Source organism: Mastacembelus armatus, chromosome 24 (genome assembly GCF_900324485.2).
Source record: "Mastacembelus armatus chromosome 24, fMasArm1.2, whole genome shotgun sequence".
Lineage (NCBI taxonomy): Eukaryota > Metazoa > Chordata > Actinopteri > Synbranchiformes > Mastacembelidae > Mastacembelus > Mastacembelus armatus.
Window position 1 is genome coordinate 18,887,571 of NC_046656.1, and position 19,302 is coordinate 18,906,872.

Consider the following 19,302-nt stretch of genomic DNA (forward strand, 5'->3'; position numbering starts at 1 on the left):
TGTCTCCACAGGTCGGTGGCTGCACTAACAGAGTGCATGAGGAATAAGGCGTTGGCCAAGTTTTTCCGCGAGCGCCAGGAATCTCTGAGGCACTCCTTGCCCCTGGGCTCGTATCTGCTCAAGCCAGTGCAGAGGATCCTCAAGTACCACCTACTGCTGCATGTATGTCTGTCTGCTCTCTCTCTCACACAGAACACACACTGAGGTTCTCTTGTTATCCTCACATATATAAATGCAAATAGATGTGTACAGTTAAAGAAAAGCTGACTATGATGACAGCCTCCACTGGAGAGACCAAATGTCTAGACATATGGTGCTCAGTATGTATGTTCCTGTGTATGTACACCTTGGTAGTGCTTGCATTAGAAGCATAATGACACACGTGGCAAGTGTGCACCTATTTATACTGACATGCTTGCATGATGTATGTTTAATGTATGTCTGTGCACACTCTGTGTGCAAGTGCAAGCTCACAGTGTGTTTGTGTGTGTGTGTGTGTGTGTGTGTGTGTGTGTGTGTGTGTGTGTGTGTGTGTGTGTGTTGCCTGTGCAGGAGATAGCCAACCACATGGAGAAGGACACAGAGACCTACGAGGTTGTGCAGGAGGCCATAGACACCATGCAGAGAGTGGCCTGGCACATCAACGACATGAAGAGGAAGCATGAGCATGCTGTTAGGCTGCAGGTAAGATGAGCACAAAAATGAAAGAAAAATGATGATTAACTGTGCAACAATGTCTGACCGTCTGAGGCTGTGTTGTCATACTTTTTCAAACCTTTTCCAGAATCCAATTAAATCTTGAGCCTGTGGTGATGTAATTTGTGTTGTCTCTCATTATGCATTTAACAAAAACAAGCACGGTCATTTTGAGCCTTTCAAGGAGCCATTTCTATTATTGTTGTGCAGAACAGTTATGTGAGCACTAGGTTTGAATCAGCCAACGCTCTGATCCTCCCTGTGTCTTACGCAAGTTACTCTGCTTCCCACTGGGCTAATGATGGCCTTGCATAAGGAGGACACATAAAAGAGTAGCTTGTTTCTTTTATCAGCTGGGAGCCAGGAGGGTCAGATGAACACAGGAATGTGTGTGGAAGCGTTTACTCTTCCTGTCTGGAGAGAGGATTGGTTCAGTAGAAATTTGCTCTTGTTGTTTTTCCTCTTCATTATCATTTTTTTCTCTAGTTCCATATCCCTTTTCTTTTTTTTGTACCTGTTTCCTAACACAACACATATCCTCTGTCCTGCTCCTTCTCTCTGTTAAAACAGCCTTTCAGTGATTCATTCATAATTTTGCTGTTTTCACCTGTATCTGTTCATATTTGTATTGTTTCGATTTCTCATGTCACTTTGTGTTTTGAAAGTACTATACAAATTAGTTTTGTTACTTCTGATCTTTGACCACTACTCACCTCATTTAGTAATACACAAAATTTTAACTAATTTTCTGCATCTGGGCTTTTTATTTTTAAGTGTTGTAGGTCAAATGTTTATTTTACTGATGCAAGATGTTTTGTTTTGAAACTATTTTTCCTGCTCTGTGCAAAAATAACTGAAATGATTAAACTCCTTTCTCTCTGTGTATTTCTGTGCTCGCTACAGGAAATCCAGAGCCAGCTGACCAACTGGAAAGGCCCTGATTTGATCGGCTACGGAGAGCTGGTTCTTGAAGGAACGTTTCGTCTGCAGCGAGCCAAAAATGAAAGAACTCTCTTCTTGTTTGACAAGCTGCTGCTCATTACCAAGAAACGAGAAGAAACCTACACATACAAGGCTCATATCCTGGTCAGTCATGCTACTTAAAGCACGACACTAATCATCCAAACCTTTCTGCTGATTTTAACATGACGTCCCACCTCTATGTTGCAGTGCTGTAACCTGATGCTGGTGGAAGTTATTCCTAAAGAACCACTGAGTTTCAGTGTGTTTCACTACAAGAATCCCAAACTGCAACACACGGTGCAGGTACAGCCAAATTGCAAGACGACACAGAGCATAACAAAAGTCAAAACCTTTGTAATTACATGTTTTAAACTGTAGCTCCCAGCAACATTGTGCAAGAAAGGGATCAGAAAGTGTGACGATTATGTGCATGCGTTGATTGTTTTGTTGGGCATCCAGGCTCACTTCAGTGAGCTGCTCAGACATGTTGAGCGTTTAGAGGCTAATGGTGGCTATTGTTGTGACCTAACCACTGTGTTTTGGACAAATGCTAAAATAGAAAAGATGTAAGAAAGCCATGTTCCGTATTTTTAAGAGTTTATCCTCACCCTTTAAAGTGCATGTCTGATTTTATCTTGTCTGTGATGTTTTGCGCTCTGTCCCCCAGGCCAAATCACAGCAAGACAAGCGCATGTGGATCTTACACCTGAAGAGACTCATACTTGAAAACCATCCTGCCAAAATCCCTGCCAAGGTCAGAGCAGCTTGTCTCCTGACAGCTCCATCTCTGTTCACTGATTGAGTAAACACAGACTTTAAGTGGGATGTGTTGGAAACGTCACTCCCTTTCGCCCCCACTCCTTTCCTCAGTCTTATCCGATCTTCTCTAACCTAAGCCTGTTGTCCTAACTTTGCTCTCGTGGTTTCTGATTTCTTATGCTCATTTATTCAACCACACTTCACTCACTTCACTCTTCTGTCCCTTCCTCTGCCTTCGGACGTGTGCAAGTAGAAAGTGATGCTTTCTCTGTAGGAGTAATGGTCGCTGAGAAAGTTCACTGTGGTTATATAGAGGGGCTAAGTGTAAGCAAAACTGTTCACCTAAAACTGTGTTTTGGCGCCACCTAGTGACAAATCACTGAACTCTGATTTTTTTTTTTTTTTCCAATTCTAGGCCAAACAAGCCATTTTGGAGATGGATGCAATGCGTAAGTTACCATCATTATATTAGATATTTTTTAAATGAATATCTCTCCCAGGCTAAAATATTCAAAATTAACATAGATCAGTTTGTACGACTTCTGTAAAATGTCTTCTCTCATTTTTCCAGATCATCCAGGATTTCATTACAGCCCTGATGGAGACAAGAAGGATTCCCCCCAAACCAAGGAGGGCCCGACTCCTCGCAGAGGGCGCAGGAAAGGTGAGACTGAATTTATTTAATAACTTAATTTAAGCTTAAAATAATTTATTAAATTACACACTGACTTTTATCATAAATCTATTTATCTCCCCAGAACCACTGTCCAAATTACTGAAGAATGCCAAGCAGAATGCTGCCAACACAGATGGTGAAAAGGTGATAACCAGCATACCTTTTTTTGTCATATATCCAGAGTCAACTAAGCTGTTTAACCAAACTGGAAATGTTTTTACTCTCCAGAGGACAAGTCTGGGTGCCAACCTGCTCTCTCCTGTGTCCCAGCTGGCTCTGGGCACGATAGGTCGCAGCCGCAGCCTCATCAACCAATCACAAGAGTCTCTGGACCCTGGTGATCACTATGACCACAGTGACAGAGAGGAAGGGGAAGAGCCACATCAGCAGGATGCGGATGATGAAGATGACAGTGGCCCAGTAAGTTTAAAGCTGCCCAACACATGAGAGTCATTACACTCCACATCCATCTACCTTCTGTTGTTAATGCTGAAAACTCTGCACTCAGGCAGGTGGAAAGAGGCTCAGAGTGCCTGGCAAAAGCAGTAGGAAGAGACTGAACCCTCAGGCATCGGTTGATAGTATAGAGCAGTGGAAAACCTTCAATATGAGTCCCTCAGACCTACAGGTACAGTGTTAACTAAGTGCTATGTGGTTAAATTGAATTGTTGATGACTGCCTCAGTCTCATGTAAAACAATTTCTTTTCCTCTTTGCCCCTCAGAAAGCCAGAGAATCCCTGGTGAGGGAAGGGAGTCACCACCCTCCTCTTCAAAGGACACCTCATGTGACAGAGGAACCTCCAGACTCCCCCATTCCCTCTGTAATAGTCACAGAAAGCGACCATTCTGTGAGGAACATCTGGGCAGACCACCGGGCTCGCAGGGCAATGTTCCCCACCCGACAGAGAACCATGCAGCCTGATGACGAGGACGAGGACATCTACCAGATGTTTGTCCCCACAGAGCCAAGTGGACCAGATCCAGATGTGCCTTCGGAGAGGTCTGATTCCACTTCATCACCCAGGACAGCCCGTCCCTGCAGCTGGCATGTTGAACAGGTGCCGACAGTGCAGATTGACCCTCCACCCAATGGGAGTAGGGTCCTGCGGAGAGCGAGCAGTGCAGGGGAGAAGACTACAGAGGCTCGACAGAGACCCGATGATGACCAGACTGGCCACAGCAACCTGGACGTGATCCACACCGAGTCGTCCAGCAATGATATATCTGGATCATCCTCAGCCGAGCAGTTGACAATAGACGATATTGAAAATGTTTATGACAACATCAGCTATGAAGACCTAAAGAGTATGGGCCTTGTCAGAAGAGACCTGGAGCAAAGTCAGTCACGGAAAGAGACATCCACAAATGCACATGGCTCCCAGGGCCAGTCATCACGAGTACTAGATGAGGTTTCGGTGCTCCCGATCGAGCCAGACAGTTCCTCTGACAGCAACCGATCCTCCACTCAGGAGGGAAGGCAGATTGTGACCTGGGACCTTAAGATAGTGGAGGAGAATATCTATGACACCATCAGTTACAGGGAGCCCCCATCAACAGAGATTAAAGGGATAAATGAAGGCTATCTGCTCAATAAAGAGAGGGACAGTTCGCTGGCCTCAGAACAAGACCTGACTGAAAGTCTTAGAGGGTTTGTGTCTGAGGAGAGCCTCCATTTTGGGGAGGATGAAGGACCAGACAACTCCCGTCCTGCACCATGTTTTTCTGATCCAGATTATTCCTCCTCGTCTGCTTCCGAGACGTTCTCCCAGCGTTCACAGAAAGGGGATAAGATGTCAGAGCAGGTCGACGAGATCTGGAACGACTTAGAAAACTACATAAAGAACAACGAGAAGAAAGCTGACCGTCTTCCTGCTGCCTTCCCTGTCAGTGCTAGAGAGTCACCAAAGAAGGCCTCCTCAGTCAAAAACAGCCCTACAAAGACCCATCCTGTGGGTAGTCCTCAAGCAGCCAGCCCAACAACGAAGAGCCCCCCAGCACATCAGCCTAAACCCCCGTCTCTCACTTCTACACCATCATTCACCATCCCAGTCATCAACCTACCTGATCTTCAAGGTGAAAGCACCACTGAAGAAGAAAACCACACGTCTGCTCCTATGTCCCGCCCCCTGCCTGACACCCCAGAGCCTCTCCCAGGTACAGTGAAGAGCATTCGCAACAGACTGGCACGCCTCAGCAGCGGCAGCTTCCGCCTCGAGGATGACGACCTGGTGGAGCTTCCTCAACGAAACACCCCTCCGAGGGAGAGCCCCCTCAAGGACCTCCATAGTTTGTTTCCAGGGGAGCTGGCAGGTCTGGACTCTCCCCTGGCTGCATCCTCTCTCCTGCTGGGTGAGTCTGTGGACTTCCCCCTGGAGCTGATGGATAAAACAAAGAGCCGTGTGTTCTTGATGGCACGGCAGTATAGCCAGAAGATCAAGAAAGCCAACCAACTACTGCGCATGAGGAGCATGGACCCTGGAGACTCTTGTAGTCGGGCCAGAACTGAGAAGAAACAGAAAGACCTGGCAGCCATTTTAGAGGAAAAGAAACAAGGAGGTGCAGCTATAGGTAAAACATGCTATTTTCAAATGTGATAATATGTCTGTGCTGTGTTCACAGCTTCCTTCTACTGCCCTGAAAAGACCAAAATATAAATATAAAGATATTTCAGGTTTAAGAAAACTGGGAAATACAAACATCCAACACTCTCACCCTTTCATGTCCTCTGTGTTTTCTCTTCAGGTGCAAGGATAGCAGAGTACTCCCAGCTCTATGACCAAGTTATGTTTAAGGATTCTGCTAGTCCTGCTGGTCAGACCTCAGCTACCCATCACACCCATCCAGGACTGCTGTCTTCTCCATCCATGCCTGAGACCTCCCTGGAGGAGGACTGGCTCAGCTCCACCTACAGCAACGGAGAGCTTGCCAGCTTTGTGTCCTCACCCAGCGAGGTGGGCGATACTCGAGTTCCTTCCATGTCGCAGCGCGGACTAACCTCAGCCTGCTCCATCCCATCTCTCAAGACCTTCACTCCCTCTCCAACCACCCCACCTTCACAGAGGTGGAGCTCATGCATGTCTGCACCGAGTGAGAAAGAGGAGCACGTGTACAGTTCCATTAAGAGACATCCCTCCTTTAATGCACCATCTTCGCCATCGTCAAAGTCTTCCCCATCAGGTCATAGTCAGTCGGTCAGCTCTCTGAGCAGCCAGCAGCAAGAGAAGAACAACCAGCCTGGTCTCAAATGTAACGGACCCAATGTGGATCGATCCACAGACAGACGCCGTGGCCCCAGCCTCGGTCATGCTGGTCGGCAGAGTAGCCTCCCAGAGCGGTCTACCCAGGGACAGTCAGGCCTCACCCTACACGATGGTCCACAGGTGGTGGTCCTGAATCGGGCATCTGCGCTGAACATACTCACCGCCACCCAGAACTACCTGGTCAACTTTAAGGACAACGGGGAAGATGATGACGACTACGTAGAGATCCGCTCAGAGGACGAGAGCGAACAGGAGCACGAAAGGTTGGCGCACAGAAACGGCAGCTCCTCAGTTCCTTCCAATCAGAATCGGGGTCTTGTCCAATCACAGAGTCTGCCGTGCACCCCGGTGCGTTCGTGCGACCCGCTGAGCTCTCTGGACCGTGAGCAATTGGAGAAATACCTTTGGAGCGAGCCGCAGCAGAACCAATCCACCATCGTCCAGTCTCTGAGGGAGAAGTTTCAGTGTCTGAGCTCCAGTAGCTTCGCCTGAAGCTATGTGACATATAAACGCCAAATATACATCAACATACAGCATATAGAAACAAAGGGACACTGCTGCTTTGCATTGAATGCCCCACATCATACGGCATCATAACACATTCGTCAACATAAGCAATGTCTCTGACTGCAGCCATATTTGTAACAACTTATGTGAATGCCTATACTTCCTGTTACAGGGCTTCAAAGTAAAATATGTAATAGGTAACTATTAATGGTCAAAATGCTCAGCCTGCATGTGAGCTGCCTTAGCACTTCCACATTCAAAGAGTTGTCTTATGTATTATTCAATGATATCTGGGGGATATCTTCTTAGCAGGAAGTGGTCAAAGCACAAAAATGTTCATTTTTTTTAAAAGGCTTTCAGTGAGACTGGATGGCTTTTAATATGCAAAGGAAATCACGTTCTTTAATTGCTTTACATACCAGCCTTGAAGAGAGAATTGGACTCTGCAGCCAATAAACTGTTGTACAGATATGGTAGTTCACGACACCTGTAAGAAAATGGATCATCAAGGACAACCATCAACAATCTCTGCCAGATGTTGACATCCACATCTCAGCAATACCTTTTCAATCATGTTCTTATCTTTTTCTCTTAAGGTTATTTTAACTGCATTTTCAGCACTAGATAATCTTAACCAGTAAAGGAGAGGCGAATCACAGTGGTGGCTAGTTTTTTGTTTTTTTGTGCGTACATTATGAGACACTTGTGAACAAGCAGCTTTACAAATTTCTAGTTCAAATTTGCAATTTAAAGACTAAACACTCAGGCTAGTTCGTCACACATAACAGCTTTTTAGCAATAATCGTAACAAAGAGGATGCACATGTAAAGAAATGATGTTGGCTGTTACAAGGTCCAGTAGGTTAAGTATAACTAAACTTAGACCTTTAAGTCTGTTTGAAGTTATTGTATTTCACTCTACCTGCCACCTTTGTCATCAATAGGGTATCATGCTTTAAAAACAAGACAAGAAGCTGATATTTTAGATAATTTATAAGAAATAGTAGGACTTGATCATTCTTTTAAACCTGTGGGCTACTCAGATGTTTTTCATGTTATATTCTGGGGGCATCTATGTTTGTAGAGTGAAATTTGGATTTCAACAAGTGGATGACTTTTTTTTTTTTTAACCATTGTTTTTAAGCGGGACCACAGAGAGTATTAAGGAGAGTTAGTGTAAAAAAAAACAACAGTACTGTACTTGGTGTACATTTGGTATATTTTTAAAATCAATAATAATCTTTGTTTGTTTACGTTCTGGGACACTCCCAACTTTGGCACTACTGACCACAGTCACAAGTGAGATCATTTCAGTGAGTTCAGTAAGATTCAGCAAACACAATAGTTCTGTCTTCCCTTTACCATACACTTGTTGAAATTGTTTAATTTCTTTAAAAGAACACTAAATGTGTCGTATTTATTTAAAGCACCCACTATTACTGCCCATTATCACTCTTATTTCAGGCCACAGACAGGTTTTAAATAAAATATAAATAAGCAAAAGATATTTATTTCATTCCTGTTTAGGGGTGCACGCAAAATTTGAATCAAATACTGTGAATATTATCAGGAAATGGTCTTTTTTTTTTTTTTTTTTTTTTTTTTTCAAGCACTGCTAAATACAAGTTCCAAATCAGTAAATCATGTGAAAAGTTGAAAAGCACAATATCATGGCCTACTGTTCATATCAGGAAATGTGCACGAAATACAAGTTAGGAATATGAAGTACGTTTTTTTTTTTTTTTTTTTTAATCGTACATTTTTGTTCTAAGTTTCACTGGTGGGGATTGTCGGTCTTCATGACTCTTTTTTGCACTTTTCTGTCTTTTTTTACGTTTTATTTGTAAACACTTTGTAAAGATGTACATTTTAGGAAACTTATTCTTGTATGCCATAGGTATGCTTTATAATGCTTTAATGTTTAAGTTAAGTGTACTGTATTTTTTTAACTGCCTAGTTGTCATTGCTCAACAAAACAGTGTACTGGAGGTAATAAATTCAGATTAAACTCATCCTTGTGTGGTTATCATTAATAAAAAGTAAGATCAGGACAACAGTGACCAACCATTCAGAGATTAGGTTTGTCAATATGAATTAATCAATACTTATCCCTTCAAGGAGAATCAAAACATCAAATGCAAGAGGAGGAGCATGAAAATATGACTAAAAAGATTGTCACATAGATGAAGGGAGTAAATAAAAGTAGAATATTTCTATCTGAAGTGTCGGGAGTAGAAGTACAAACTCGTGCTACATTAAAAATACACCAATGACGTGTTAAATACTTTAAATTTGTACTTTAGTGCAAGCAGTGCGTTAAAATGTACAGCAGAGGGCGTGCTGAGCCCATCAAACACAAATCATACATAGAACAAAGAAGACGAAGAGATGACGCAGTTGTTTAGTGACATGCTGGGAAATGAAGTTTATAGGAAAGTGTTTTTTAAAAAGTCATTTCATACGTGTTTTACAGCAACTGATTAACGTGAAATCTCATTGTAAATGTAATATTTACATCTGTTACATGACTAAACGCGTTCAAACCCCGTAGTTCGGGTTTTTGATCGATTTTCTTCTCGAAAGTTCTGCTTCATGCCGGTTTACCCATAGTGCACCGCGCCGCTTCCTTTCTTCTCGCTGGTGTGGTGGTCCAAGATGTCGATGCTGGAGGGTTCGTTAAGTGTGTTCGGCCAGAGAACAACTGGCGAGTCTGTTCGTACTCAAAATGGTGAGTCGTGATGCTGTGTTTGTTTGTCTTTTGGAGACACCCAGTGTTTGTTTGTTGTTTGTTTGTTTGTGTCGGCAGGAAACGGACTGAGTGCGTGGATCACACGTGTGGCTAATGCTAACGGTGCTTAAGCTTAACTTGAATAGTCGCTGCTGAAAGTCTCCAGTGTTTGCTAACTCACAGCTACACAACGAGCAGCGGCGTTATTCCCATGTTAGTACCTTTCATTCGCATCACCGTGAATGGACGGCTATGCTAATGGGATAGAAAAAAACCCTGTCATGGTCTGAAGGTGTGGCTAGCGGACTCTGAGGCTTGGATGACCAGTAACTTTTTACTTTTAAACTCGGAGAAAACAGAAGTCATTATATTTGGGCCTAAAAATCTCAGAAATAACTTTTCTAAAATTATAGCTACTCTAGATGGCATAGCCCTGGCCTCCAGCACTACTGTAAAAAACCTTGGAGTTATTTTTGACCAGGACATGTCCTTTAACTCACACATAAAACAAATTTCTAGAACTGCATTCTTTCACCTGCGCAACATTTCCAAAATTAGGAACATCCTGTCTCAAAATGATGCAGAAAAACTAGTCCATGCGTTTGTTTCCTCAAGGCTAGATTACTGTAACTCATTACTATCTGGATGTCCTAATATCTTAATAAAAAGCCTCCAATTAATCCAGAATGCCGCAGCCAGAGTCCTGACAGGAACTAGCAAGAGAGATCATATTTCTCCTATATTGGCTTCTCTTCATTGGCTCCCTGTAAAATATAGAATAGAATTTAAAATCCTTCTTCTCACATACAAATCCCTTCATAATCAAGCTCCTTCATACCTTAAAGACCTCATAGTACCATATTATCCCAATAGACCACTTCGCTCTCAGAGTGCAGGCCTACTTGTGGTTCCCAGAGTTCTCAAAAGCAGAATGGGAGGCAGAGCCTTTAGCTATCAAGCTCCTCTCCTGTGGAACCAGCTCTCAGCCTGTGTTCAGGAGGCAGACACTCTCTGTACTTTTAAGGCTAGACTTAAAACCTTCCTCTTTGACAAAGCATATAGTTAGGGCTGGCTTCAGGCAACCCTGAACCATCCCTTAGTTAGTTATGCTGCTATAGGCCTAGACTGGCCGAGGACCATTGGTGCACTGAGCTCCCCTACCCCCCCCCCCCCCCCCCCCCCCCCCTTCTCTCCCACCTCATGTATATTCCACCATTGAATGTTACTAACCTTGTGCTCTCTCTCTCCCCTAGTTTGTGCTCTCTCCCTCCCTCTCTCTCTCTCTCTCTCTGTACCTTCTGCAGGTGTCCCTGGTCCTGGAGCTGTTTATCGCTGATGTGCAGTTACTGGCCCCACCAACTTGCAGTGTCTATTTGTTGTTTATTGTTGCTGTTCTTTTCTCTCTGCTCTATCCACTCACCCCAACCGGTCGAGGCAGATGGCCGCCCAAACTGAGCCCGGTTCTGCTGGAGGTTTTTTCTTCCGTTAAAGGGAGTTTTTTCCTCTCCACTGTCGCCAAGTGCTTGCTCATAAGGGAATTGTTGGGTTTTTAGTTTTAGTTTTTGTAAAGTGCCTTGAGATGATTTGTATTGTGATTTGGCGCTATACAAATAAAATTGAATTGAATTGAATTGAATTGAGCCCCTCTAAATAAAATGACAGAACATCGCACTATATGAGGAGGTGTTATGGGATAATACCTGGCTGTGTTAAAACGTGCACTTAATAGCAGCTTCTTACTTTTCTTCACAGTCATGGCCGCGGCATCCATCGCTAACATCGTCAAGAGCTCCCTCGGACCCGTTGGTCTGGACAAGATGTTGGTGGACGACATTGGGGTCAGATTCAGATTCAGCAGCTTTTACAACAGCGTGTGTACGTGACGCAGACTTGGATGGTCATTGGTCGGTTTTTTTGTGGTTGTTTTGACAGGATGTGACCATCACCAATGATGGGGCAACCATCCTGAAACTGCTGGAAGTGGAGCACCCAGCTGCCAAGGTCCTGTGTGAACTGGCTGACCTGCAGGACAAGGAGGTCGGAGATGGGACCACGTCTGTGGTGAGTTGGGGCAACAGCTGGAAGGAAGAATGAAGTGCACACTGTAAAGTGTAGTTGCTGCTTCCAGCTCTTTTATGAGACTGAGTTGCAGAAAGTCATGTCCTGTTTTAGTACCAGTCATCTGCCTCTTCCAGATGTGTGGCTATGCTAACAGGAAAGAAAAAGCATCCGTCAGTGTCTGAAGGGGTTGTGCAGCCTCTGTTTTGCAACCCCTAATGAAATGATGGTACACACAAAAGTGTATTATTAGTGTAAGGAAAGCAGTTATATGTTGTTGTTTTTTTTTTTTACTAACAAATGCTTTGTGACGTCCTTTCAGGTAATTCTTGCTGCAGAGTTGTTAAAAAGTGCAGATGAGCTGGTAAAACAGAAGATTCACCCCACATCGGTCATCAGCGGTTACCGTCTGGCTTGCAAGTGAGATGCAAACACTCACAAATACGTTCACACAGTGTCTTTGTTTCCTTTGAATATGTTCAGGTTTTCTGGAATGCAAACCTTTTTTTTTTCATCTTGTAGGGAGGCAGTGCGCTACATTAACGAGAATCTCACTATTGGGACAGACGATCTGGGCAGAGAGTGTTTAATCAATGCAGCTAAAACCTCCATGTCTTCCAAAATCATTGGAGTGTATCCTTTATACTCTGAGGCAGTGTAAAATTGTAAAAGGCTTCTTTATATGTGAGGAAAGCTCTGCTGCCTGTATGTGCCTTGACCTTGGCTCTTCAGTGATGCCGATTTCTTTGCTAACATTGTGGTGGATGCTACCATTGCTGTGAAGTTTGTGGACAGCAAAGGGGTGGCCAGATATCCCATCAACTCCGTCAACGTGCTGAAAGCCCACGGCCGCAGCCAGAAAGAGAGTTTCCTGGTTAATGGATATGCACTGAACTGCACAGTTGGCTCACAGGGTAGGTCTGAAAGTCCAGGACTGCAAAAGTACAATATGAGGAATTAGCCACACTGTGTAATGCATCATACAACTCCCATTTAAATTTGCTGCTATGTCTCATGTGATGACATATGCAGTGATACGCGTGGGAGACAGTACATTGGCTTTGAAAGGAATAAAGTCGCAGTATTTTGTGAACTGTGGCACTGCTTTTTTAGCCAGACAATTAAAACACTAGCAGAAAGGAAAATGATGTGATTCAGTATTACCCTTTGAGTTATAAGCCACAGGCAGTTTATTTATTTTTTAATATTTCCCATGTTAAGGATTTTATGTTTTTCCAAAGGCATGGTTAAGCGTATCGTCAACGCCAAGATTGCCTGCCTGGACTTCAGCCTGCAGAAGACAAAGATGAAGATGGGAGTTCAGGTCATTATCAACGATCCAGAAAAGCTTGATCAAATCAGACAAAGGTAGAGGAATATTTCTGCTTTGCTTTCTCACATAAAGAAATCTACAGTGAATCATCCCATTTACATTTACTGTGGTACTGAATCAATAGTTGTCACAGTGATACGCGTGGGAGAAATCAAGCAGCTCCAAGTCAAGGCAGCAGCTTCTCTCTGAGCTGCTGGACCATTGTTGGGGGCTGGACAAAGATAATACAGTTATGTGCACTGGATACTTCATTTACAGTGGTGACCACAGAACTAAAATGTATTAAATGGAACGTCTTACAGGGAATCTGATATCACTAAGGAGAGGATCCAGAAGATTTTGGCAGCTGGTGCCAATGTCATCCTGACCACTGGAGGCATTGACGACATGTGTCTTAAATACTTTGTGGATGTAGGAGCCATGGCAGTGAGAAGAGTTCTTAAGAAGGACCTCAAACGCATCGCCAAAGCAACAGGAGGTAAGTAGTTTAGGATGACATGCTTTTAAATATGTTTTTACTCTTGTTCACCTTTTTCAGTCAGTACTTGAACTTACTGTCAGCAGTTTCACATTAGTCGTGTTTATCCATTCTCAGCTAGCATCTGCCCTTCTCTGACCAATCTGGAGGGAGAGGAGACGTTTGAGGCCACTATGCTTGGCCAAGCTGAAGAGGTCGTGCAGGAACGCATCTGTGATGATGAACTCATTCTTGTCAAGAAGTACGAACCAGATGTTTATACACTTGCTTTTGGCACATTGTCTTTATGAGCTCTCAGGGAAGAAGCACTTACTGTTCTCTCCCTGTTTAAAGTTTCCACAGTCTGACCAATATTAACTCTTTCTGCATTCTCCCAACTTCCTACCCCCTCAGTACCAAAGCACGCACATCAGCCTCCATCATCCTCCGTGGGGCCAACGATTTCATGTGTGATGAGATGGAACGTTCGCTGCATGATGCTCTTTGTGTTGTCAAGAGGGTCCTGGAGTCAAAGTCTGTAGTACCAGGAGGAGGTGCTGTGGAGGCAGCACTGTCAATCTACCTGGAGAACTATGCTACCAGCATGGTGAGCCATATTCTGTGAAAATGATGCGGCTGTTTGGGCACTTCTTAGTAAAGACAGTTTGCCATGACCATAGTTGTAAAATGTTAAGTTAGCCCTTCTGTCATTTCAGGGTTCCAGAGAGCAGTTGGCTATTGCTGAGTTTGCTCGGTCTCTTCTCGTCATCCCCAAAACTCTGGCTGTAAACGCAGCACAGGACTCCACTGATCTGGTGGCAAAGCTTCGCGCCTTTCACAACGAGGCCCAGGTTAACCCAGAACGCAAGAATCTCAAGTGGTGAGGATATGTGTATATATTTTTTGCCTTAAATCATAAACCATAGTGACAGTGTTTGTTCACAAATGGTCTGTGACATGACTGTAGGTTAAGTTGAAAGGAAATGTATTTGTAACACTGTTTAACATTCAGAGATGCAGGATTTACTTACTGGGAGTTAAATTTGATGGTTTTCCAAGTTTCCCTGAATCTCGGGTGATAAATATTTCTGCACTGTAGAGAATACACAGAATTTGACTACGTTTTGTCTCGTAGGATTGGTCTGGATCTGGTGAACGGCAAGCCTAGAGACAACCGTCAGGCTGGAGTGTACGAGCCCACCATGGTCAAGACAAAGAGCCTGAAGTTTGCCACTGAAGCTGCCATCACCATCCTCCGTATAGACGACCTCATCAAACTGTTCCCCGAGCCGAAGGAAGGCGGCCAGTCGTACAGGGAAGCTGTGGAATGTGGATCTCTAGAGGGTTAAAAGGCTGCGATTTGTCCTAGTAGGTTCAACGTCTATTTATACATAAGGAGCTCTTCATGGCTGTTATAGTGTAGGCCGTGCACTTTGCCTGTTTACTGTTTTCCCACTCCCTCTGGCTTCCTGAGGAATTGTAAGTGAATTTTTTTTTGGACACTTAATAAAGCTCCAGTCACTCTATGGCTTATACATCATTTATTTCAGACAGCTAGATTCCAAGAAATGTTGTCAAACACACGCACAGGAAGCGCTACGTTAGAGAAGGCTGGCATATACATTTGGCACTTAAAGACTGCGGTCTGCGTAATTAATCAGCACAAGGTCCATCTGCTCCACAAAGGAAGATATTGGAATGTTGATTAGTATCATTACAGCATATAATATTAAATGTTAATTATCAAATAAATTACACAAGTTTAAAAAAAAAAGATGCTCTGCCTGTCCATACTGGGCACTTACCTTTCCTTTAGTGTTAGTGTTTAACATTAAGTTGTATAGTTAACTGACATTTAAAGGAACACTGTTCTTATCCAGTTATTTCCCTCATCAACAACCAGGTTGTAATAAGTTTTAAGCTGTGATATCTTAAATTCTTGGTATACACAAGATTTACATTAATCTAATTGTACCTTGGTTGCACTGACTACAATTAAAATCCTGTAACATGCAGAGCTAGAACCTGAGGAAGGTTAAACTTAAGTGAAGTTCACAGTGAGAATGGCAAACTGTTGTTGATTCAATAGGTCATGCTATTTTCACTTTTTCCACCAGTACAGTGATTGGAAGAACCCAGGTAAACTTACAACATATCCCACAGTGTAAACAGTGAGTTTCAACATCCCTTATCCATTAGAAAGACTGAGTGCAGTGTGGAAAGCAGCATTAGGTATTCTTGTCAAACCCTCTCCACGCACATGGCGATACCCATCCCTCCTCCAATGCACAGGGATGCCACACCCTTGTGTCCTCCAGTCCTCTGCAGTGCGTGCAGCAAGGTCACCAGCACTCTGCAGCCAGACATACCAATAGGATGGCCCAGAGAAATAGCACCACCACTCACATTCACCTGAGGAGGAAACAAAGACAGAAAGCAATGCCAGCATTACAAAAACAAAATTACTGGGTGAAAAAACAAATAGGTCATGTAAATAATTACATTACATGTTCAGCTACATGTTTATAAAACAGAATGTTTTCCTATTCTACTGATTAAGTTAATTTCACCGCTAAACTGGCACTCTAGCTGTAGAACGGCCCCTACCTAGAACGGCACTTTGCTTTTTGTTTGACCTTAATACTTGGACAACTTTAAATTTAAAAAAAAAAAAAAAACTGACACTAATACGGAGTTACCTTGTCTACATTCAGACCAAGCTCTTTGACCACAGCTACAGACTGGGCAGCAAATGCTTCATTAATCTCAAATAAGTCGACCTGGTCCAGGTGCCAGCCTGCTTTTTCTACCTGTCAGATAAAAAAAAACAAACAAGAAATTAATATCAAACACAGACATTATGTCATGCATGTAACACTGAATTGCTGCTGACTTTTTTTTACCGCTTTCCTGATGGCTGGTATTGGTCCAGTTCCCATGATAGATGGGTCAAGACCAGCTTGAGCCCACGATACAATCCTGGCCATTGGTTTAATGCCACGCCTCGCAGCCTCCGATTGGCTCATTAGGACGGTTGCTGCTGCTCCATCATTTATACCTTAGGTAAAAGGTAAATGCAGCTTTAATTTTAATGTTAAATATGAATTTAGATAAAATATTCAGCCTAAAGTTCTCTGCATGTTGTGGCTCCTAAGCACCACCTCCCGAACCTGAGGCGTTTCCGGCTGTGACGGTGCCACTGCTGTCCTTGATGAAGACGGGTCTGAGTTTGGACATGGTGTCCATGTTACTGCCGTGTCGAGGAAACTCGTCCACCTTCACCTCCACTGGACCTGCAGCAGGAAGACAAACATTACAGCACATACACATCGTAGAGAAAATTGCATATTGAACAAATCCCTGAAATGCTTCCTGCCTTTTCTGGATGGCACCATGACAGGAACGATCTCCTGGTCAAAATGCCCTGCTTTCTGTGCAGCCTCTGTTCTGTTCTGGGACTGCACAGCAAACCGGTCCTGCTCCTCACGGCTGACACCCCACTGCTTCGCCACATTCTCCGCTGATAAAATACATAAAGTTTAGAAGACCACTGACTGAGGCACCACTGCACAACACTGGAAATATCACACACACAGACCTGTGATTCCCATGTGGTAGCCGTGGAAGGCATCTGTCAGGCCGTCAGCCACCATGGAGTCCTGCAAGGAGGCGTCGCCCATCTTCAGTCCTGCCCTCATTTGCAGTGTGTGGGGAGCCTGAGCAGGCAAAAAAAAAAAAAACAAAACTTATTTTTGTATGCACTCATGCTAAAACCAAAAGTAGAAATAGGTATCTATAAAATTGGCTATTCATTCAAACTCAGGCACTATCAGATCAAATAACAGATATGTTATATATCTGACCTGATATTCAAGTCCAGTTTTTGGTAAATAGGAAGATTTACAACTGTTTTCAACAACTGTTCAGGTCAGAGTCCCACTTAATCAGTCTGCTTCACTTTCCTCTCTCACACCCATTAATTCATAACCTACCCTGCTCATACTCTCCATGCCCCCCGCCACCACCACAATGGACTCTCCTGTTTGAATGGACTGAGCACCCAGACACACAGCCTTCAGCCCTGAACCACACACCATCTGGCAGCTCCATGCTGGGACAGAGTAGGGGATACCTGCCCCAACACTGGCCTGACGGGCCGGGTTCTGCCCTTGACCTGGAGGGAACCATCAGAAGGACGTCACATCAGGCTCATATGCCCAACAAACATTTAACATAAAACGAATACAAGACCTCTGCCACACCAGCACACTGTTATCTACCTGCTGTTAGGACGTGTCCCATGATAACCTCTGAGACCTCGTCTGGTTTCACCCCCGACCGCTTCAGAACGTCCTTGATCACCACTGAACACAGGTCATGCAGCGGCACTGTGGACAGAGCTCCGGTAAAAGATCCTGTGGAAACAAGACCACACTGAGGTAAGCTGTACCACGCAGACACTTATGTGTATCTCACATGAGGTATTTGTTTCAGTATGTTATGACTGTAAATATTTCTAAACATGTATTTTCTCCATATAAAGATGGCAAGACAGACATCACATATCTGCAAACTCAAAGGTCACAACAAATGTCAGTATAATTGTTTGAACTATTAGGTCATTTACCCTGCAAAAAACATTTATTATTGCCAGCTTTTTAAAAGTGATAATCTCTTGTTGTAGATTAAATTTAGATAAACTGATTGGGGGAAAATTATATAAAAAAATTATATTAAAAAATATTTCCCGACTCACTTCTTTCAGGGAATCAACAAATCCTCGCACCTTATTTTGTCCAACTTACATCTCAAAAGCCACAGCTATTTAATTCAAAATAAAACAAATATAATCAGTTTCATCTTTAACAACAAACCAGAAAACATCTGCCATTAGAACAGGTTAAACAACTTTAAGTTATTATTGCGAAATAGTTTTTAACGACCCACTAATTAGTTCAGCCCTAAATTTGGTAGCCTATGACGACATCAGGCAGCCAAGTCCTACATTTTAATTTATTGTGACAAATGGCAAACGAAGAAAGTTAATACAGATAATCTATAACTTAATATTGATCATATATAGTTATATTGAGTTTATTTTGGGATGTCCTTGCTTGGAGACACTGGACATGTCGCAGCCAATAGCAGGATGCTCGTGCTCCGTGGCACTATGACCAGCCAGCCAATCACCGGCCTTAGAACACTCAGGAAACAGCAAACAGCCAATCAGAGCTCGGCAACACTCGGCGTATTTAATTGAAAGACATCGAGGGGTTTATTAAATTAAATTAAAAGATAAATAAAGTCTCAGATAAAGTCATGTGACCGCAGTAATGCTAAATGAAAACCCTAACAGGCGTAGGGATTATTAATTACCTGCACAGCTAATTTATCAGCTGCGCGCTACAGCGGAGCGATAGTAAATTAGCAATGCTAACGTTAGCATTAGCGCCAGGAACTTAAAGGGTTTGTACTTTACCAATTGGCGTCCGCGCAGCAGAGACAACGACAACAGCCTCGGGGTTCATGTTGGCTGGAGAAGGAGATGGGGTCGTAGTTTGTCGGAGCTGTTCCTCTGTGTGTGTCCGCACTGCACCGGGCTCTGTTGACACTGCATGGCTGTTTGCTCTGTGCAGCTTTAAAGCTGGGCCAATGCGCCACAGCGACACCACGTGTTGTGGAGGAAAAGCGTTTTTTCATAAAAAGCCACTTAAGAGCTGAATCAAAGCTCTGAATTATTGTAGTGTTAAGATACATACATGCAAATCAATTAATGAATATATTTTAAATAAAATTTCCATTTGCCACTCAGCAGTGTATCCCGGGATATAGGTTATCTATATGTAAATAAGTATCCATGCTAAA

At 43.5% G+C, this 19,302-nt stretch overlaps 3 protein-coding genes across 4 annotated transcripts in view; 2 read left to right on the top strand and 1 right to left on the bottom strand.

Moving 5' to 3' along the window:
* Positions 1-8,858, top strand: part of LOC113137259 (pleckstrin homology domain-containing family G member 1) — a 35,559-nt gene extending 26,701 nt beyond the window's left edge. For both annotated transcript variants that reach the window (XM_026318777.1, XM_026318776.1), the window contains exons 6-17: positions 12-162; positions 553-684; positions 1,600-1,782; positions 1,867-1,962; positions 2,327-2,413; positions 2,834-2,867; positions 2,990-3,082; positions 3,177-3,238; positions 3,323-3,514; positions 3,603-3,722; positions 3,818-5,663; positions 5,838-8,858. In XM_026318777.1, the coding sequence (XP_026174562.1) occupies positions 12-162; positions 553-684; positions 1,600-1,782; positions 1,867-1,962; positions 2,327-2,413; positions 2,834-2,867; positions 2,990-3,082; positions 3,177-3,238; positions 3,323-3,514; positions 3,603-3,722; positions 3,818-5,663; positions 5,838-6,847 (4,006 nt within the window). In that variant the 3' untranslated portion in view covers positions 6,848-8,858. The remainder of the gene's footprint in view (positions 1-11; positions 163-552; positions 685-1,599; positions 1,783-1,866; positions 1,963-2,326; positions 2,414-2,833; positions 2,868-2,989; positions 3,083-3,176; positions 3,239-3,322; positions 3,515-3,602; positions 3,723-3,817; positions 5,664-5,837) is intronic.
* A 578-nt stretch (positions 8,859-9,436) lies between these two features.
* tcp1 (t-complex 1) lies at positions 9,437-14,963 on the top strand. The gene is made up of 12 exons (XM_026318918.1): positions 9,437-9,589; positions 11,342-11,427; positions 11,522-11,650; positions 11,970-12,067; positions 12,170-12,280; positions 12,380-12,561; positions 12,889-13,015; positions 13,283-13,458; positions 13,576-13,699; positions 13,852-14,044; positions 14,154-14,317; positions 14,573-14,963. The coding sequence occupies exons 1-12, from the start codon at positions 9,517-9,519 to the stop codon at positions 14,784-14,786; spliced, it is 1,677 nt and encodes a 558-aa protein (XP_026174703.1). The 5' UTR covers positions 9,437-9,516; the 3' UTR covers positions 14,787-14,963.
* Positions 14,962-19,088, bottom strand: acat2 (acetyl-CoA acetyltransferase 2). Its single transcript, XM_026318919.1, has 9 exons — positions 18,917-19,088; positions 17,718-17,852; positions 17,430-17,611; positions 17,036-17,153; positions 16,814-16,957; positions 16,608-16,730; positions 16,341-16,495; positions 16,137-16,247; positions 14,962-15,849 (listed from the first exon to the last, which is right to left on the bottom strand). The coding sequence occupies exons 1-9, from the start codon at positions 18,963-18,965 to the stop codon at positions 15,679-15,681; spliced, it is 1,188 nt and encodes a 395-aa protein (XP_026174704.1). The 5' UTR covers positions 18,966-19,088; the 3' UTR covers positions 14,962-15,678.
* Between the last annotated feature and the right edge of the window lie 214 nt (positions 19,089-19,302).

Coding starts and splice junctions, on each gene's coding strand:
- tcp1 (XM_026318918.1), top strand. CDS start 9,517: ATGTCGATGCTGGAGGGTTCGTTAAGTGTGTTCGGCCAGAGAACAACT. Junction 12,281..12,379: donor TCTTCCAAAATCATTGGAGT/GTATCCTTTATA, acceptor TTGGCTCTTCAG/TGATGCCGATTTCTTTGCTA. Junction 13,459..13,575: donor CATCGCCAAAGCAACAGGAG/GTAAGTAGTTTA, acceptor ATCCATTCTCAG/CTAGCATCTGCCCTTCTCTG.
- acat2 (XM_026318919.1), bottom strand. CDS start 18,965: ATGAACCCCGAGGCTGTTGTCGTTGTCTCTGCTGCGCGGACGCCAATT. Junction 17,612..17,717: donor GGGACACGTCCTAACAGCAG/GTAGATAACAGT, acceptor GGTTCCCTCCAG/GTCAAGGGCAGAACCCGGCC. Junction 17,154..17,429: donor GCATGGAGAGTATGAGCAGG/GTAGGTTATGAA, acceptor TTGCCTGCTCAG/GCTCCCCACACACTGCAAAT.